General features: G+C 43.8%; 1 protein-coding gene across 1 annotated transcript in view; it reads left to right on the forward strand.

Annotated features, from left to right (window-relative positions):
* lpgat1 (lysophosphatidylglycerol acyltransferase 1) overlaps nt 1-14096 on the forward strand; it is a 30944-nt gene extending 16848 nt beyond the window's left edge. Inside the window, exons 5-8 of the mRNA XM_079180676.1 lie at nt 614-893; nt 5139-5265; nt 12995-13101; nt 13867-14096. Of these exons, the coding sequence (XP_079036802.1) occupies nt 614-893; nt 5139-5265; nt 12995-13101; nt 13867-14018 (666 nt within the window). The 3' untranslated portion in view covers nt 14019-14096. The remainder of the gene's footprint in view (nt 1-613; nt 894-5138; nt 5266-12994; nt 13102-13866) is intronic.
* Nucleotides 14097-21867: the final 7771 nt, after the last annotated feature.

The raw sequence follows: 21867 nt of genomic DNA on the forward strand, positions 1-21867 counted from the left end.
TCGCATCAAATGCATCAAAAGCCCATAAGAACAAATGAGCTCATATGTATGCATATAAATAAATAGACTAAGATCGCCGCTACGACACACAACCAGCGGTGCTATCCATAACTCCTAATAATTCATGTTGATGCATCATGAATAATGTTGGTGTAGTATTCCTTAATTAATGTGCTATTTAGGATTTTTTGGGGGGGTAATGCATATATTGAAAAGAACGCACACTATGTATGCTCGCATGTAGCTGCATGTGTGCTCTCATGACACATGCAGAGTCCAGCCCGGGTCTGCTAATGCTTTCAACATGGCTTCTGACCGAGCCTCACTAAAAATCAATCCCGCTCCTCTTCGTACTGTTACTGCTAATGCTCTTAATGTTGTCAAGGCCGTCGTGTTTTGCATCCATTTCAAGTCGTGCCGTTAATGCTGCTTTAAGTGCTCAACGGTGTTTCTGCATCTAACTTGTGTTCGCTTGGTTTTTATTAGTTTGTATGCGGACTAAAAGCATCCATCTTAAGTTAAATTAATTCAGCACTTGGCCTCAATTCTTTTGTTTCAAACTACAATTGCTTGCGTTGTGCTTTTTCTTAACGTATCTCTGTTGTTCCCACAGGGTAAAGCTTACCGAGACAAGCAGCTGGTTTACCTGAAAGATCACCTAGAGAAATACTACCACAGCCGCGACAGGAAGTGGATAGTGCTGTTCCCGGAGGGCGGCTTCCTGCGCAAGCGGCGGGAAACCAGCCAGCTGTTCGCCAAGAAGCATTCTCTCCCCCACTTGACCCACGTCACGTTGCCTCGTCTCGGGGCCACGCAGGTTATCCTAAAAACCCTGTCAGCCCAGCAGGAGAACGGCAGCGTGGGCAGCGAGACTGGGACCCTTAACCAGACGGGTAACTAGCCCAAATTCAACCTTTTCTGATCAAATTTTGTTTTTTTCACTGGAATATTTGTGGGATCTATGAAGTTTGTTATTAGGGCTGGGTTTCACGACCTTAACATGTTTTTTTAAGTATGTTTCTCTGCCCTTTTTATGTCTTTATTGGAGAGTTAGAAGTAGATACAGGTGGTGGAATTACATGCAACACATACGTCCTCAGCTGTACATGATGTTGATTGCGTTGTTCCTTAAAGCCCGAGGCCACCAGGGTGCCCCTCTTCCCTCAAAATGAACCTTCAGTAATGTTTCACCCGGTTTCAGTCTCGTGTTCATCTCAGCGTCTCATCTCTTTGCTGTGAGGTGATTTTTCATTTCATTCAAGACACTTGATTCACTAAACACAAGTGAGCTTCGGATTGAACCTGGAGGTGTTCTATGAAGTTGAAGGATTTTTTTTGTCCCGTATTGATTGAATGTTCTGGAAAAAATGATATATTTAGTCTTACTTTACTACAATCTCTGTGAACTGTAGCTCATGACAGAATGTGATCTTATGTCGGCTTGAAGGCCACGGACGGAGCATGCTTCAAACATGAAGCATTAAATCATTGCCTCTGTCCTCTGAGAGTCCTGTTTTAAATCATAGGGGAAGTAACGGGTGACACGCAGAGAGGTGCAAGGAATTGCATCAAAGTCCCTGAAACCCCGCTGGTTATTTGCAGGAGAGTCATTTTTCTGTCTTGACACCAGCCCCAATTACAGCCAGTGAGCATGACGGTAACTCTACAATTAACAACCTTTGAGAGGGAAATTTGTCTTTTGTTTTACTCTTTTGAAACGGAAAGGTCTTCACTTACTACCTCGGGAGAAACACGATTTTTCCACCAATAATGCTCGTGGTGTAACTCCACAACAGGATCCAGATGACACGGTAAACCCGCTTCTTGGAACCATCCCCAGCAAACGGCACCGCGTTCAAACGGCCGTAAATGCACAGATGCAACGAGTCCACCCAGCGGTCTCTGCTGGCTTTGGTTCAAAATCCATTTTAAGGATGTGCTGTGTTAATAGTAATTTGGAGAGACTTTGGGCCAGCACTATTGAGAACGTGGCTCAGGGACTTTAGCCTTCCACAAGTCTGCTAACGCAGCTCTGTGTGCTTCTCGGCCTCAGCACTAACGGCAAGAGGCTGCCTGTTCATCCCTCTGCAGACGGACTGTCAAATCAAAGGAGTGTTTCTTAATCAGCTGTCGTAAAAAAACGGAGATAAAGACGAGAACTGCTTTATTTATGGGCTACATTTTATGCTGTGTGTGCAAGTTTTTTTTTTTTGTGGCTTTTCTGCAAATTTAGCACAGAGACGGTACAAAGTCACTAACAACAGCAGATGTTTGGTTTATAACCTCGGGCAGGAAGGGGATTTTAAAAACATTTTTAGGGTTTTAGTGGTGTCATAATATATATTTCCCTGCTTCGGTGTAGTTCTAGTTCATACCCCAGTTCTTCCTTTTTCTCCCTTTGGTCTCTTCCAGCCGCTCAGAGGAGAGGAAGCTGGTTGCTGCAGTAGAGCTCGTCCTTCTACTTGAATCTAGCTAATGGCATTAAAACCTATACTGTGTGTGTGTGTGTGTGTGTGTGTGTGTGTGTGTGTGTGTGTGTGTGTGTGTGTGTGTGTGTGTGTGTGTGTGTGTGTGTGTGTGTGTGTGTGTGTGTGTGTGTGTGTGTGTGTGTGTGTGTGTGTGTGTGTGTGTGTGTGCGTGCGCCTGGCTGATGAAAGACACGGCTCTGTCTGCCTCTGACCCTCCCTGATGCTCTGCAGAGCTTCCCAGAGCTTGCTGACTCACTCAAGAGACAAATGGGCCACTTGGAGGAAATAGGATTTGATGTAAATGTGTGTGTCGCTGTGCATCAGCCGCGCAATGTCAACTGGGCTACATTCAGCGGTGCAGATACGAGGCACACGGGTCACTAGTCACCAGTGAAGCTCACGGCCTGCAGAAAGTCTCCGTGTGCAGCTCAGACTGATAAGGTTTCATGTGTTTATAGAACTGTGTTTGCAAAGTGCATCTCTGTGAGTCATTTAGGGTGGGAACGGAGCTCCGTGTGACCCAACGGTAGATGTGTATTGATAGCGCCAGCCAATCAGAAGGCAGTTTCTGTCCACGTTTAGTCAGTGGGAGGGGACATGTGTGGGTTTCAAGTGTTGTAATTGGCCCGCGGAGTGGCCTGATGGAGAGCCAGATATCTGCCCGTGTGTTTCCTTCCTCTTAACTGTTTACAGAAGGACAGGGCCTCTCTGATGCCATTTTTAATTACCGCGGCTGCTGTTATTACAGTATTGTTTGTCACGGCACACGGGGCACCAGCGGTACCTTGGCTCGGTGCCCCGTTCGTTGGCCGCCCGCTCACAGGAGACGATGGCTGCCTTTCAACACACTTGGACAGACCTCTAGATCCAATTACCCACACAGGGATAGCTGTGGTGGTAGCCATTCCCTCCGATACCAATGATGCCTATCAAGTCACTGTAACAGTGATATACAGGAGCCAGCAGCCTGTTTCTAGCTGGTTGTTGTTGTTGTAACCAGTATAATACTAAGTAAACCAAGGTGTGCATTCATTCAAAGGACTTGTGTCATTCATATCCTCACTTTGCATGTTGGTGATCAGTATAAAAAGTATAAGAAGTAGTAGAGAGCACCTTGCTGTTGCAGCTGGTAAAAATACATAACGAGTAGCTAACCGTAATAAACAATTACTTCTGATGTTGTATTAGGAACACATCAGCCTCAGGCAGCTAGCTTGGTTAGCATTGTATTGTGATATTATAGATTTTCTGGAAGATCAATTAGGAAACGTGTAAACATCCAATATGATCATAAAGCAGTCTTGCTCATTGATTTGCAACAAAACGCTAAATACACTCAGAGTTATGAAAGGCGTGACTATCACAGTATAAACAGGGAAAAGTCTATTACGATGGACAAAGTTATATCCTCTCATGGTCTCACTCCATATTTAACATATTCCTGGAGCTAGCACTCAAAATGACTTGTATTTTGTCGGTTACTGTTGTTGGCATTGTCTGTTGGGACTATAACTGACGGGTGATTTATACTAACAGCCATGAAGTGATTTTATTGTACCAACATCAAAGACACTCTGTTCTCCACTAATTTGGTAACGTCTCTGTCGCACTCTTTTAAAAGGCTTTCTCACATGTCTGTGTGAACATTTTAAAATTCACACAATTACCCGTTTTACTGCTGTTGACTTGGATAGGTCGTGATGTTAACTTGGCTAATCGGTTGTAAGAACGTAGCTCCGCTTTGTCGCACGGTTTGTTTACCTCTAATAAAGACGTTGTGCTCAGAGAGGGAGGTGCTTGCTGCTCAGTGACAGCAGCCTGTGACATTAGCCGAGCAGTTAAATATGCACTGCTTCACATCAGCCTCGCTTTAGATCCGTCCGTGCCGACTGAGGCCGCTGGTGTTTACTCCTTTTACATTTGACGGGCTTGTTCAGCTTAAAGGAACACGCCAGCGTTTAGTGAATGCACTTGTTTGCCTTTAGAACCCACAGTCGGGTGTTAAGGGTGTTTCATACCTGAGCATTCAGCGCAAAGACAGATCTGGGATTTGCTTAGAATAGATCAGCTCTCATGCTTAATCCGAGGGGAAACGTGTAGCAAGTAGAAAGTAAAGAAATATGGCTTTCAGCAGTTTTATGTTGGTGGATCAGCTCTCGTTTGTTTTCTCTCCACTCCCAATAGTCACACACATTAACACACTGAAGTAAGTAATGCCAACCTTACTTGCAAGAGGTTTAATGTAGAGAAAATACAACATATATGTTTGTGTTTGCATGCAGGTGACCCTGCGTAGTGTGTATAAATACACACACGCACATATCTATCGCATGTTTAGCATTCCCTCTGGTCAACCTTCGTCCTTCTGTCTTCTTTCTTTCTTTTCCACCTGTCGTCTTCTCTTTCTTACCCTGCCGCTACGCTTTAATTAGATTTGTTTTGTGGTCATTTATTGGTATAATAACATGCTGGATGCCCAGGGTTCATTGAAGGGCCGCTGAATCTCTCCCAGCCGTGTGTCTCCCCCCCCCCCCCCCCCTCAGAACCTCGTCGGCTGAGGCTAAACGAGAAGGCTCTCACCGTGTGGATTATTTGAGTGTGCTGCCTGGATCCCTGCCTTTTTTTCAAATGCGTCCTAACTTCCCGTATTTGTGTTTCCTACCGTGGCAGGTAATAAACGTAAAGGCCTGCAGTGGGTCGTAGATGTGACCATAGCTTACCCCAAAGCAAGACCCATGGACATCCAGACGTGGATCTTTGGCTACAGACCTCCTACAGTCACGCATGTACACTACAGGTAAGAATAAAATATACATTTCATCATATGAGGAATGTATACAACCAGAGAGTCACAGCCCAGGTCTATAGCAGAGCTACACTTTGGTACACAGAGACTTTGAGACTCTTAGTGTGACTCACATTAGCAGCGTTCACTTGTTTCGATGGAGAGCTTTAGGTTCATTCGCCCACTGATGACACAAGTTCACTACAGACGAGCCCACCTTGCATACCTCGTGAGTCAGCAGTACACGCCTGACTTTAAAGGCTCCCTGTGGAGTTTCAGACCTCTAGTAGCGCCATGAAGCTGCTTTTCTACGACTGTTTTATCTCTTGCACTCGGGTGACATTTCTAAGCACTGACTGTGCCTGATTATTGTGTTTGAGGCAAAGAAGAAAGTAGTTTGTGATATCGCAGTGTTCTAAAGTACACGTTGGCTTGAAATGTACCAATAAGGGGGGAAAAAAGCAGGTTGTAATAAAAGGTAAACGCACAGCCCATCCTGATATTCTGTTGCCAGGAATATCACTTCTCTCATACAGCGAATGCCTTTGCCCCTCCACGTTGTCCTGCCGTGTCCTCCAGGTTCCCCTCTGTTGCTAATCTACACCACTCGAGGATACGACGAAGGTGGGCCAGGATTAGATTTTCTGTAGGCTCTGCTCAGGACAAACGTGGCCCTCTGTGCATTGCTTTGACAGGCTAGATCATAAGTGATGTAACCGAACTCAAGCAGCAGTCATCTTGACCAGCCTCCTGTCTAAAGTGTGTGTGTGTGTGCACCTCTGTGTGCAGGGTGTAAGAGGGCAAAGTTAAAGATGATTTATGATCTCTGGCTTGCTGGCTGCTCTTTTGAGGCATCTGCTCCCCCGTGGGCGAAAGCTAAGCACTCATTAAGTCTAATTAGAAGAGCAGAGGATGCACCGGTCCCACCCCACCGCTGAGACTCTTTAATCAGCCGTTGACACAATCAGCTTCCCTCGCTCGGTCAGCAGCTCTGCAGGCCGGGGGGGGGGGGGTGCTGTTCCTGTTACAAGTGTGCACACCCGGCTCCAGTCGTGTAGATGACGCTGATCAGCCAGAAGTTGGGCCTCCAAGTCAACAAGAGGATTAATCTGCCTGATCAAGGGAGCGCTGTGGGGGAGTGAGCAATGTGATCTAGACAGGAGTATCTCCCCCCCCCCCCCCCAACTATTCTTTTTACTCCGAAGAAGCTTCCAATGATGTGTCTTCTACTACAAAAAAAAGAAACCGAGGATTCCCTGTCTCACTGTGTGTTTCAGAGTGTGCCACGCCTCCTGATCCCCTTCTATTGTTGTTTCTATTACGATAACCTCAGAAGTCATCGTGTTGTCACAAAACATTCCCAAAAGAGAAACCTCACATGCAGCGTCAGGGCCGCGACGACAAGCAGAGTGTCAGCTGCCGGCTCTTATTGATGATTCAGCGTGTTGAATCTGCAGCTGGCATACTGTGTGTATTACAGCTCCCCGATTGGATGTTCGGCTCTGCAAATCGGTGACTTCATCCATTTAGTGAGGCATTTTTTGGCGTTCACCTCTTCTTTTCACCAGATTTGCATTATCAGGAAAACGGTTGGCTAGTTAAATCTTTGATATTTGGTCTTTTGTTTTTTAATACAGACCACTGACTAGCTATCCTTCACTGGGCTGCATACATCACTGCTGCGCCTCGACTTCAAGCATGCCGCTGAGAATTTGAGCAATATTCTAGATGAATCCACGTTGAGCAGTATTTTTTTATTTTTGAATACTTCCACGTCCCTCCTTCTCTCGCTGCCTCCACACCTCACCCCTCAGCCCCGCCCTCCCTCTCTCGCCGTGTCTCCTGCCCTCCCTCCACATAATCTCAGCCTTCCAGATTGCGGCATCATAAGCCCTCTGTGAATGGCAGATGGGAGAGCTAGGTGGGTGTACAGAGGCAGAGCGAGGGCAGTAGTGGGTGTTGAATATGTTGAAATCCTTTTCTTTTAAAGGCACCATCTCCTCTCTCACTTTCTCTCTTTTTTTTTGTGCTGCTCTGTGCGTTTCTCAAAGCTGCTGTTTGAAAATATCTAAAAGGTGCTTCATTGTGTCTTGAGTGTGACTGGTCATCACACGGATGCTTTCTAGCTGCACACCTGGCCTTTCTCTCCGAGACGAGGCACTCGCACAGAAGTGTTGAGCTTGTTCCCGCTTCAAGATATCTGAGGCAGATCTTTTGTAAACAGGTTGCAAGTTAGTCGTTACTAGATGTAAATATGACGCAACATTTTCTACTTTTCATTTCCTGAGGTTCATTCAACACCCCCCCCCCAGGATTAATCTCTCTTACACGTGTGTTTTACCTGCGAGTGTAATTAGTACCTTATTGTTAGAGATAATTGATGAGTAGACGGGTTTTCTTTTTCCAAAGCTCAGGGTCTTCAGAGGACGTCTGATGCCAAAGAAACACATTGCAGGAGCGATTTCCCCCCCCATGTGTACTTTGTTCAATAGATGGGTGGAAGACATGAAAGGCAGTGAAATTACTGAACTGAAAAAGCAAATGCCTTTAGAAGTTATATTGAGTTTAGTCTTTGGTTTGTTACACAGAGACATCTTTAGAAACTGTGGGGCCGGCCCTTTTTTAAAGATACTTGGCAGCTGATTGGATGAATCATCTTTTCAATCAAACTCCTGCATATGCAGGTTATGAGAAGAGCAAACACACCTTTTCCATCAAGAAACTCTTCGGTCGGTTAGCTTTTTTTTTTGTGTGTAACTTTGGTGTTTTTAAAGGATTTGTTCTGATTCGAGAGAAAATGAATGTGTGTAGACGATACGGTTTGTGTCCTACTTCTTTACACTGAAACCGACTTCAAACACGCTCGCTCATAAAGATCAGGGTGCGCTGACATTTGTGTGAGTATAAAGTCGGCACAGGTCATGTCGTCCACATCTATGACGGTGGTTTTACGGCCGCCTCGGTCTACGCCCTGCACTGATAAGAGGTCAATGCGCTCATGCTAAGCCGTTGTTAACCTCCACACCCTCCCCGGTCACGGTCACAGGGACCAGGTGAGAGGGTGCTACCGATCAGGAGATCGCCTTCTTAGTGAGATGGGGTTTAGTGGTAGTTAAGCTTTTGAATTTAATATCTCGTGGGCGGTCTGCTTTCACACTACACACCATGAGCCGAGACCTTCGGTCGCTTTAGTCCGCCCCAGAGCTCAGTCGACGGCTTTCACACCGGCCTAAAGGAACAAATCTTCTTTTGTATATCGGCTGTGAAATATGTAAAGACATTATCAACATGTAATATAATAACTACCATAAAGAACGGATATTACGAGCTCATGTATGCTGCATGTGTGCAGTATGTGTCACTGGGTTGTGATGTCCGCTCTGCATGATGGAAACAGAGTTATTTGACCTTTTAACTTACTTTTTCATTTCTAAAAGAAGATCTTTAGTTTCAAATTCATTTCTCATAGTCCTAGATAATCAGTTATGGTCAAAACATAATTAATAAGTTAGAAACGTTATGAAGCTTATTGATGCGATGACTTTACCAAATATGACGACGACGACATCGTTGCAAACCAACCAGAATAGAGATGGGATTTCCCGTTCAGTTTACTTTATGATCGGCCGTCCGTCTACATCGGCTTGTTTCACTCTCTTAAAGTAAACGGCAGTTCATCACTTCCGTTTTAGCCACTGATGTGACATCACAGAGGATTATATATTAATTGAAATAAAGTGTTGTTTCTGTTGTTGTTACTCTAAAACACCTGATGACAACCGGACACTAGTGCACATGTAACACGTTTGTGTGAGCTGTCCGTTGTTTCTAATTGTAGAACATAATGAAAATGTTTCATCAGTCACCAGAAATACTGCGACCGCTCATTAACAGCTTCTCTTGTTCTTTTTTCACATCTGTCTGGAACATGGACAGCTTTGAGCGAGAGAGGAAGCAGATTAAAGACTAAACGGAGCAATTAACAAGCGGGCTCCCGCCGTCGGATAACTTTTCAATGATTGCAGACGAAGGTTCGGCTTTCTGCAAGCAAGAGCCCGTAAGAGCGCTTTACTTAAGGACCTCAAAAGTACAAGTATACAAGGAAAGCACCATCATAATTGATCCAGTGTAGCACAAATCCAATAAAACCTTCATGTATTCTTTATCATACTTTGTTTAATCATTGCTTTAGCTGGTAACACTGACGCTCTTGTCCCAGGAGGATTGAGAGAAAGAACTCGACGGCAGCCGTTTGGGATTTGGAGCTTCATTGCACAGAGATGAGGACCGTTATCTTAACTAGAAAGAGACAGAGAGCCGGATAGGAGACTTCTCCCCGAGCAACACTGGCTGTTAATTTCAATATTCACCTTTTGCCACATTCTGCCCGAGAGCAGGCCTCCCAGGGCACCTCTTTGTTCCTCAAGATCTCGCAGCAAGAGAGATTTGGGGACGCATAGAGTCCCCAAACAATGACCAGACTCTTCCAGCTAATTAAATTAGCTTCCCAGGCCAGTTAGCAGGGGAAACAATATCTTAAGAATAAGAGCTTTACAGAAGCTAAACGGTTCAAACAAGGCAGTAAGTCTGGAGGATCAAAAGTGTCTGATTCACCGCCTTCATAACCTGAATTTAATTTAAGTACGCAATAATATCACTTTCCACGAGTAATCCAACCAAAGAAATTGTTGAAAATGGCAGCGTTATATTGTTAAATGTATTGAATCAAAGCGGTCCTCAATAGTTTGTCTGGAACGTAGCTTTCACATTGTCCATGTGATATGATTTGTGTTTTAATTGATGACATCTCACACGTGACTTTGACTTTCAGCCTGAAAACCACAGAGATCTTTGGTCCATATCGACCCGTCCCAGCACACACGTGGCGAAAGTCCGATAAATGGTTATTTACAGAAGGCGCTGCAGCTCTCGCTCAGGTGTCTGTGTGTCAGGTTAACCAGCCGGACGCTGCCAAGTGGGTTAGTGTGGACATGAGAGTGCAGCCATGACCCCACGCCAACACGTCACCAGATCCCACCACCACCGCCAGCCCTGTGCTCACTCCAGCTTCTCAAATGTGAGGATTTGATTACAGTTACTTGTCGCCCTAATCCGATATAACCCACACGACTGGAGCGAGGCGGCGCTATTGGTAGCCACCTGAATGTGGAGCGTCGGGGAGATTCAGAGCAGGAATTGAGTCCTGTGAGCCGTGAGGGGCGACAGACATTTGTTCTTCAAACAAACCTGGTCGATGCCAAAAGATCATGAATAGTTCGGCTGTAGGAAAGCTCTGTGGGCGCCACCTACTACCCAAGTCCCTCGCTGTTCAAACCTCCTGAGAATTGTCCCACGCCGGCTCCTGTACTCCTCTGACGGCGTCACGGAGCGTTCTGTTTACATTGAAGAGTCGAGTAGAAGGACTTTGGCAGGCTTCCTCTGCTGGAGCTGGTGTGAAACGCTCTCTAGGCTCGCATGTGTTACATTTAGGAATTCATTCATTTATATACTTATATTTAATGACAACAACACCTTCACCAATCACTGCTGGGGAAAACAATTGTAATTTTCTCTCTAAATTTATACTCTTAATGGGAACTACATGTGCAGTCGGAAACAACAAATTACCACCGATCGGCAAACAGGAAAACACGGCTTTTATTGTTCTAGTGGTGGCTTTGTTTTAGTTGCTACTTAGTTTCCACATATTATCGTATCAGTGTTACTTTTAAGGGGCAATATTGGAGTCTATTGTTCTAAGCCTCTTTCTGAATGTGGTTTCTCCTTTCTGGTGCTTTAGGGATCCATCAGTGCTAGTGGTTGGTTCCTATGGCATGAAAGACACCCGATACCCACAGACTCGGTGGGGGAAGCGTTGTGGAACGTCTTGCTTTCGCCTGTAATCAGCCTGTCAGGTGGCCACAGCAGCGTAGCTCCAGTTTTGTGAAGCCAGATCCACTCACTTATCCTCAAAAAGTCAGTGTTAGTAAAACTTTAAATAGGTGAATATGGTGGACGTTTTTATCTTTTATATTTAACAAGAGTTTCTTGCCGCTGGGGAAAAGTTGCTCTGCTCAAAGAGGATCTTCTTCAACTGGTGGATAATGAGTAGAAGGGTCTGCAGATGTGCACTTACAATACTGTCCCCAAACGGAAGTCTGTGTGGAGTCGTCAGGTCTGATCTGTGGAACGAGGATGCTGAGCCTCTTCCTGGTTTGGTCGTACAGACGGCTTCAGTACAAAGAGCATGTTTTTACTGCAATGATGTCCTTTTTACACCAATAATATTCAGAGTACGGGCTCAGAGAGAGAAAAAGAGAAAGCTCTATGGAAACCGTTTAATCAGGCTGGCTCATGTCCAGGAAAACAATATTATCTACGGGTTATGTGGACATTCGATTCACATGATCCCCTAAATAAAATGATATATATATCATTTTATTTAGGGGATCATGTGAATACTTTTGTGGGAAATTAGGGCTGAAACTGAATTGTTTTATTTTCAATTGACCCGCTATTTATGTTCTTGATTAAATGTCAAATACTTCAAATGTCCCAGAACCAATGTTGATGTTCAAGTTCCTTGTTCCATCTCACGATCTGTCCAAATTCCAAAGCTCGAAAACTGTTGGAGATTTGTGCTTGAACAGTAACGTCATGATCGATTAATCATTTCTAGAATTAGTTGCTGATTCACTTTGTGTCTCAATCAGTCCTCTCAGCTCAGTTTTAGACCACTAATCATCAGAATAAAGGCTCATGCTGACCAAAAATGCCTCAAAAAGACACACTCTTGATTATAATCTATTTTGTAATATTGATGTTTAAATTTAGGGTATGGTGGCTCATGTATTGATATGTTCTTACCTGCAACAGAGCGGGGAAACATGTTCTTAAACTGGATTTAAACCACGAGGCATCCTGACCGACTGCTGTTACATTTAGCTTAGATGTCTTTTTAAATATATATATATATATATATATAAATTGATCACTTCAGTGATCAATACTGGAACACGTCTCACTACCCTCTTACAGAAGCTCTCCTCATAGGCACAGATGATCCGTTATGGTTGACATTATCCAGGCGGGGATGTTGAGGAGCTGCAGGTCTGAGGCAGGAGACTGTAACCTCTGTTTGAAGGTGACCAGGAGCCGCTCTGTGTGCAGCCTACTGGGGACCCCTTCTGGCTGGAGACCAGACTTCATCAGCACTGGCTTGTAAAAGTGACCCTTCGTTATTTTCACAATGTCAACCGGTGCATCAGTCGTTGTGTTTCAGCCTGCTGGAGATGTTTCATTTGAGGAATAAACAGCTAGTGGAGGTCGACAATTCGATGTCAGCCAGGCTAAGGAATAGAGATGAAACAGGAGAACATTTTTCTTCTTCTTATAACGTTTTCTTCCCACACACCAAAGTATTTTGTGGAGCTCCACGACTTGTCCGTCTCCTGTCAGGACCTCCTCAGCACTTGTGTCTCTCTGATGAACCTGCCAGCTATTGAACATCCACGAAACACGCTGAAGCTTCAGTAAACACACCGACGGCTGTAATAGATTCCAGCTTTAAACAGTCTGCTCCGCTCAGGGACCCCGGCTGACGCCTGGAGTTTGGACAGCAGCATCCACGACGGATCAATGCAGACAGTTTGTGCCGAGTGAGACTCGGGTAATTCTTTTTTTTTTTTTGTGTGCTTCATCTCTCTCTCTCCCCCTGTCTGTCTCTCCCCCTTTCCTTCAGGATGTACCCAATAAAAGAGGTTCCCGTGGAGGCGGGGGCCCTGACTGACTGGCTGTATCAGAGGTTTGTGGAGAAAGAAGAGTTGCTGACCAACTTCTACGACACAGGTCTGTCTCACCATGTCAGGTTGTTAAAGTTGAACTGAAGTTGAACTCCTCAATTTGATGTACAAGACATATAAACTATAACGAAACAGCAGCTGTGGTGCATATCTTTTCTATTTTTCAAAAGAGGCTAACGATGACTATGTTTATAAACTATTTATTTCTCCGCTACGGTTACTAGTGTGGAGTACAGAGCAACGTGTTTGCTGAGCAGGCATATGGAGAACGGAGATGCAAAGCCAAAAAATGTGATTCCCAGCTTGCATGACCAAGAAACTCCAGGAAACCCCCGATTATGGAAAGCAGGTTTCTTGTCACATGATGTTTAATACATCTGCGTTATAGAGACAGCCGTCTGTAACTTGTCATTTGTGATTGGCATCCATCTCCTGAGTGCCGTGTTCGCCACACGCTATGCAAAGAGAGGTTCTGCTGTAGCTGGAGTTGGCCGTCTCATGGGTCCAGATGTAGCGGCTGCAAATGATGAGACTGTCAAAGCTCCCAGCAGCAGCAGTCGTGTAACCTCAGTGCTCCATATGCTACTCTGTGGTTCACGTCGTATCGTTTCGCCACTAGCTAAAATACATCAAACTGGCTTATAATGCGTACACAAGTTGAAACAAACACCAAGGACATTAGTACACATTTTTAAGAAAAAGAAATAAATTTCAGTTTGACTTTAAATCACAACATCTTTCTGAACAAATTTTAAGAAATATGCACGTCAGCAAAATTGTGACTCGTGTGTATTTCTGTCCTCCTCATCAGGATCATTCCCCGCTCAAGACGGACAGAAGGAGGCGGTCCCCCGGCCGATGATCCTGGACCCCGTGTGGCTGTGCATTATCCAGTCGTTTGCGTTCGCCTCCGGCTACGTGTGGTACCGCGTCCTCCAGTACCTCTACTGCTGTTTATTTTGAGCGCGCTGATGAGGCGAGAGTCTTTTGTTGGACCACTGGAAAAGCCTCAGGATCAGTTGGTGTGTGGCCCAGCGTCATACCTGCCCCCCCCCCCCCCCCCCCCCCCCCCCCCCCCTCCCCCCCTACGATGGATGAATGTACATTTACAACAGTGGAGAGACTTAACAGGAATCAACAACAAAAAAAAACAACATATGAAGAACACAAACACACAGAATGCAAATACCAATACAATAGGAAACTGGTCACAGGCATAGCAGACTTGCACACAGCCCTAACACCACACACTCACTCCAACGGCCTAGCAGAATAATCTCTCGCACTCGTCACGACACACATTTCGATGTTTACACGTCCTCATACACGTAGACGCTCACAGGTACATCACTTTTTATTCGAAGTGAACGAAACGAGGCTCAGGACTCCTCCAGAGGACGCTCTGGACCGGACTCTCTCTCTCTCTCTCTGTTCCCCTCCTAGGCTTTAGCCGTAGTAGTTTTACAGAGTATAAAGTGTGTATGGACGCGAGTTCGTGTGTGTGTGTGTGTGTGTGTGTGTGTGTGTGTGTGTGTGTGAGTGAATATATGTGACTAGAAGCATAATGTCTGCCCTTATTCTTCTTCCTGGCGAGAGTTGATGAAGCCCACTGGACCTCTCTTTCGGCTGCTGACTAGCCGGCCCGGCCACATCTTCCAGAGCGAGCGGCCGTACGGACGACGAGGCTGCGCAGCCCGCTGCTCCTCTGGCCTTCATTGCACTAAGGATCCATACTGCCCTAACGGCTCCCTGTCCCAGGAAATGTTCCTGCGTGGTAGCCGTCAATGTTTCAATTTTCTTTCGTTTTTCTTCCCTTAACCTGCATATCTCCACAACAACGGCCATTGTATTTGTTGTTGACGTCTTTTTGTCAAATTTATTCCCCCCCCGTCGAGGCAGTATTCTGAGCCCACTGAGAAAGGAGGATAATGTTTACACTGGCAGCCCTGCTGAAAGCCTAAAGGGATGGTGGCAATGATGCGGCGCTTGATTTAAGGATTTCTTTGTGAGGCGTTGGAGGGAGGAAGAGGAGAAGGTGCCGAAGTGCTTATTTAAAAAAAAAAAAAAAAAAAAAAGATGGTGGCACATGAAGCAAGAATTGCAGTCTGATCGCCTAAAGAGCAGCTCCCTCGTTGTGGATTCCCCTTTTCATGCTCTGCTCTCCAGCAGTCATACACACACTTGACACAAACATGTGCGCACACAGCCATGTGCAGCTACACACAGCAGAGTAGACATCTGTCGCGAAGGATCATCTCAGCAAGCCAGACTGAGAAGGCAGAGACTCTTATTCCCCCATTGGACTACATAGTTTTACAAATATTTAAGCCATATGCTTAGTGTCGTCGGGCGGGGAAAAGAAATGGAAAAATATGATTTTTTTTATAGAAAGCTACCCTAATGTTCAGCATTCTAAAATAGAGATTTTGGCTTACAGAACTATAGGTGTCATTACTGTAAATTTACAGCATAACCTGCCTAAGTGAGTGTGTGTGTGGTTGTCCTATTCCCCCTCCTTTTTGATATTTATGATTCATGTCGTGTTGCTCTGTTACGTCAGAGTGTGGCGGCAATTTCACCACAAGTGGTCAAATTTGATTTCATTTTAAATTACATGAAACTGTCGTCTTCATGTCATGGTATGTTTAAATCTTGTACATAACAAAGCTGAGGAAGAGTTTTAATTGTTAGGAATGACGGCAGCGTTTCTCTTTTTGTTCTGTGATAATTTCAGAGAAATTTAGTTTTAAAAAAAAAAGAAGAAAGAAAGGATTCTCCCTTCATTTCTCAGTGTTGACCTTGTTTTTTTATTTTTATTTGTTCATTTATGTTGATTTCCTGACCAGGAAGTTGTTGTGTGCTTCAAGACAATTAGAGCTACTGTACGCCCGTGTGTTGGCTGACACAACGTCTGCACAGCGACACATGGGGCCCAGTTTCAAACTTGTACCATTGTACATTTTTACGTCATCAGGATTTAGTGGAAAACCCTGAATATCAAGCCTTACCTGATGTCCCGGTGGACCACAATCCCCAAAATAATGCTGTTTCCTCACTCTCCCTCTCGGCAAACATTTGTTTTCAGGATTGTGTCTTGGCGTCGAGCTCAAACCGGGCCAGTGAGGAAGGGATCGCTCTTCACTGAGGAGGGAAGCTCTGGCAGGGCCCTGCAATGACGCAGCTGTTCTCTCTCAAATACACTTGTGTTGTGGTTTTGAGGTCCATCGTGTAATTTGCTTAGTCTGCTTAAATTAGGAAGATTATAGGGGAGCAGCAATTATCATCATCATCAAGAAGAAATGCATAAAATGTGCGTTTTAGTAGTTAACTGCCCTCCCTGTGTGCCCCTGTTAGTAGGAGCTGTGTGGAATGAGAAGAAAAGGGCCCGACTGGGTCGCGACAAACTCTTTAAATCGGGCGGTAAATGTGATTCACCCAGCGGCCCTTTCAGATCCCCCTCCACCGTGAGAGTGAAACGAAGCTTCATCTTTCTTTTTCCTCACCTTCTCACTTCTTTATTTTTTATTTTTTTTTGTTATTTATTTATTTTCTGACCATGTTTCCAAAGAAGGCAGGGAAAAAATGTTTTTCCTCGATGTGGTTTTAGGAAATAAACACAATAGGGATTTAAACAAATTATACTAGAGCTGTCTGTAATTTTCCATTTTGTACTTCTCCTTTAATTCCTAGCTACACAGCCATTTTACAACACAAAAGACTTGTGCTGGAATAAAACATCATAAAGAAGCCAAACAGTGTTATGCTTTCTTTAACAAGTGTTATACACTTCAGTAGTGTATTTTTATGCTGTTCAGTTCCTCTGTAGTCAAAGGTGTTCAGGTATGAATGCATCGGACATTTAAAAGGAAGCTTAAAGGATTATTTCCACATTTTGGGGAATTATGCATAATTACTTTCTTGCCGAGAATAAGATGAGAAAATCGATACAAGTGTCATACCTGAGTGTTAAATATGGAGCTGCAGCTAGTTAGCGTAGCTTGGCATAAAGACTGTAAGCAGTGGGGGAAGGCTAGCTGATCATCTTTAAGAAAAATGTGGCAAAGAGCTGAGAAATAAAATTAGATTTTTTAAATATAGTAGAGTAATATTATATATAGTTCAAATGTATTTTATCAATTGATTGGTGGTAAAGGGAAATACAGCTTTTTGCTTTATTTAACTGATTGAAGGAAGGAAAAAGTATAAAGCATTATATTTCTTTTAATCTAATATTTATTGACTTATCCTGTTATACTTGTGACTTGTCTGATCATTTTTACTTCATTTTGGCTCCATATTATGCAGGGTTATGTGCCAGCCAGTAGAAAGTGCCTTGTAGCGTTAATACTTGTATTTATCATGTTAACCGGTGTTTATAACTTGGATATTTATTTATTTTCTCTTATGGACAGAGCCAGACTGGCTGTTTCTCTCTGCTTCCTGTCTCATATTTAATCAAGTTAGCGTTGTATTTAACAAACAGGAAGTCGTGTCAATCATCTCATCTAACGTGAACTCTGCAAAAAAAACAATAAGCATGTTTATGTCAAACTATTCTTTGATTCTTCCACAGTATGTAGGAATCCTGAGGGTCCGATAGGAATTTAAAAAAGGAAAGCATCCTTTGTAACTGATTTCAAATGACACTCTTGTTCAAAGTGTTCTCTTTTGTATGCAAATGTAAATGTCAACTTTCACATTTTCACTTCACTCAGTTGCTGGCTGAGAACGGTCTCCGGTTGACCGAAGCCCGTGTGTGCCCAGTCCTGTGCCCGTTGTTTAACTGTGGTGTCGGTCACCAGCTGTTGAAAGTCACTGGTTTATATTACACAGTTCTGATTTCAGCTGTGACGCCCAGGCTCCAGTCACTGTGAACTCTCCTTACCCTGATACACGGTTTACTGCTGCATCAACCACAAAGGGATTATTAGTGTTTCCATGTCTGGAGCACACCTACTGCACATCTGTGTAGTACTGTATGGAGAAAAGATGTATATTGAGGTGTGGTTGGAGGTTGGACAGAGGGAAGCACTCTCAGGAGAAATAAAGAGGTATTCAGTAAGGTAGTAATACCTCAATGTAAAGGTACTCTGACCTGCATTCAAAATCATACAGTATTCTTCAGCAAAATGATGAAGTAACAAAAGTGAAAGTACTTGCTAGTGTTATATACGGTATATTACAGAATTTATTATCACCTTTGCATTCATATGTGTGCAGCATTTTTGTTGTAGTTGGTTAATCTAAAGCTTTCTTTTTTTCACTGAATAATGGATGGTGTTTTTTAAGATACATTTTTTTCTATGAAAAACAAGCAAAGTAGTAATTACAGATGTCAGAAGTAGTTAAGTAAAAAGTATATTTCCCTCTGAATAATTGTAGATATGTGGTATAAGGAGGCATAAAACAGGAAAGTACGAGGTACTGCAAAACTGTATAAAAAGGAATATTTTTACATGTTTGGAGTTTTTGTATCTTCCTGCCAAGAGTTCTTAGATTGATACCCCTCATGTCTGTAAAATAGATATGAAGCTAAAGCAGTCAGTTAGCTTAGCTTAGCTTAGCACAAAGACCTGAAACAGCTAGCCTAAGCTAGCTGTGACAAATATTTGGACAGAGTAAGCTTACTCTGTCCAAATATTTGTCTAGCTGCACCTTTTAAAGCTCACTAAGATGTACTCAGCTATTTATTGACTGGAACCAGTTGTCAGGAAACCAGTAGAGACCTCAGGAAGTTACTGATGCAAGACAAGAAAGTGTTTCATAACCACCCTTACACTTCTGTTTTTTATTTCGTATTAAACAAGCAAGATACAATATGTTAATGAGGGAGCTTGTAGGTGCTGGTTGGCAGATAATGTTGTTTTGAAACAAAGCCAGGCTAGTTGTTTCCAGTCTCTGTGCTAAGCTAAGCTAACTAGCTGCCTGCTTTAGCTTCATATCTATTGTGCAGACATAAGAGTGGTATCGATCTTCTCGTCTTAACTCTGGACAACAAAGCCAAAAAGAGCATGTGTCACTATATCTAACCCAATTAACGGCTGGCACTGAGTTTCCATCAGCACCAACAGTTCGTGATATGTGGAGGGTCTTCAGGAAAGCCGCACGCTTCAGGCGACCAATGGCAATTGAGGTTGAAAACAGCATGATGTGAGCTGGAAAATGGGATTAAATATGCACGAAGCTTCAACAACCAAAGGGCTACCAGTCAGGAGCCACGGTGGCTGTTGCTCAGCATGGGGAGTAGCAGCATCACCCTGCATTGACACTCCTCTTCCTCAGTACAGCTCCTCCTAAGGTCACCCACATTACACAGAAAAATTCGTCCCCAGAGGAACTTTTGTGTCCTCTGCAGAAGTAGTGTTCCTCCTCGGACACTTGCAATTAACTATTTCACGGGTACTGCTCCCCAAGGTCTTTAATGTCACACTTTGATGCCTGCTCCCTCGTGAATGCTGCGGTGGTGGCAGTGTCCCTTGAGTCAGCAAGCACTAAAACATCCAGCTGTGAAGAGGAGGGCCGGGGCTGAATGTCTGCCGCAGCTGCTGGCCCCTCCTGCTGTCACAGGAGAGCATGATGACGGCTGGTCGGACCCTCCGTGTTGTTAGGATCACGCGTTCCTCATATCAAAATCATGAGAAATATATTGTGTCTTTTGCTCCTAGTGTCAAAACATGCAGACGGGTTTCAGTTTTCTGTCTCCACCCCAATACAATGGAGGTAACCTCTTACCAGGCTCATCATCTCAGTGTAAACCTCTGCACATGAAAAGGAAACTACTTTTATTATTGTAACGGATGTTACTGCGCTTTGTTTTGCACACATGAAACAATCGTATAGTGCTAATGTGTGAGCTTTAGAGGTGCTGGTGGGTGGATTTTGTTGTGTTCAGACAAAACCAGGTGGCCCTGTTTGTCTTTATGCTAAGCTAAGCTAAACAGCTGCTGGCTGTAGCCTCCATTTACCAGATAAGAGCGGTATCAATCTTCTCATCTCACTCTCTGCGATAAAGCAAATAATAGTATTTCCCAAAATGCCAAACTATTCCTTTAATATTTTCTGTAATTAGCCTAATTATTAGCATATCAGTCTGGAGTCTGAAAGCACCCGGGTGATTGTAATTAAGAAATGTAGGTCACCTTTTATGTGTGTTATCTTGTCTTGAGAAGGCTCTTTGAGGGGAATCTGCATCCAAAAAGAAAGAGTACCATAAACCTCCATACCAGCATCACAGTGACCCCCAGCAAAGGTGAAGAGGTTATCCTGTGATGGAGCCGTCTGTTGCTCTTTCTCAACTCTTGGCCTTTAACAGGGGCAGCTGACGTTAGAGCGGCCTCGGGCACCTGACTGTCTCTGTTGTTTTTAGCTGTCAGTTTTCCGCTCTACCCCCTCCCTCCCTCCACTGTTCCTGGCGGATGTCCAAACTCCTCCAGCTCTTTGTAGGAGTGACCTTTGCAGAGGCAGACTGACAGACCGGCTCTGGCGCTCACTCTCTTGGTGGTGTGAGTTTTGTCAGTGTGTGGTACAGCAGAGAGCAGAAAAAGGATGATTTGAACACAACCGTTGCTGAGGCTTCCCCACAGAGAGAGATGTTACTGACAGCAGGGATCACTCATCACAATGTGCTTGTGATGAGAAAATAATCTTCTTATGTCACGTAGGAAATCTGAAATGTAATAAAATGTCATGCTATTGCTCCACCTAATAACCAGATCTAACCGGTTTGATCTCAGTATGTTTCAACAAGGTGATCTTTATGTAAATGACACATTATTCATTCAACGTCATCCTTGTGAAACCACCAAAAGGCCAACATCACAGAGATAAGCTCAGTGCAGAGGAGATAGAAGTTGTTCCTTGTGAAATTGTAAATTGATATCTGGGTGTTCACTCAACTTACATTTTAGGGAAAAAAACAACATCAATATCTAAAAAGGGCTGTTTAGATAAAATAACATTAAAATATATGTAAAGAAATATTTTTGTAATCAAATAATCTGTCAGTTACTTTTTCAATCAATAGTTTGATTTGCAAAAGGTCAGATATTGTCCCTCTATCAAGCCAAAAGTAACGTCCAGAACATCCTCCCATATGAGAAGCTGAAACCAACATATCTTTGGCACTCTTGCCTAATTTATGGCTCAAACAATGAATCGATTATGAATAATTTGGGGGATTACTTGTCTGTCAATGGACCGAATAATTGCTGGTAAAATCAAATGACCACTGACAATAAGATGCCCATCAGCCTCCCGTGTGTCTCTCATATGAGGCATAGAAACTGCTCTGGCGACAGCCGGCAACCTTTTCCTGTAACTAGGAATATCGGGGATAACAAGGAGAGGAGAACAAAGCCCTGAAGATCACATCAGTCAGTGTCACAGATCTTTTTATTACAATAAAAATAATATTTACCGCTGCTATTTACAAATGTATTCACCACGCAAGGACAGTTAGTCTGTTCATTTCAGGTGAGAAGATTTTTAGAGCATATACGCATAACTGTTTATGCTCAAATGTTACTTGGTTTTTGGATATTTTTAGTGAGCTATTCTTACCTTTGCTTGATTAATTTTCTAGACAGCTACCAGAGCTTCAGCGGGAAACAAATGTTCTCAGTTAAAGGGCTCTGCAGCATTAAAGGCAAAGATCTGTTGGTGGACCTCAAAGTCGGCCATAGGTGTACATCACATTTAACACATAATGCTAATGTTTTATGGACAAAAGTATCGGACTATTTCAGACCGTGATCACTGTTCCAAACATGTCTGCCTATATATCTCATAAAGGAAATGATTAGTCATGCAGTTT

Source organism: Pholis gunnellus, assembly GCF_910591455.1.
Source record: "Pholis gunnellus genome assembly, chromosome: 19".
Lineage (NCBI taxonomy): Eukaryota > Metazoa > Chordata > Actinopteri > Perciformes > Pholidae > Pholis > Pholis gunnellus.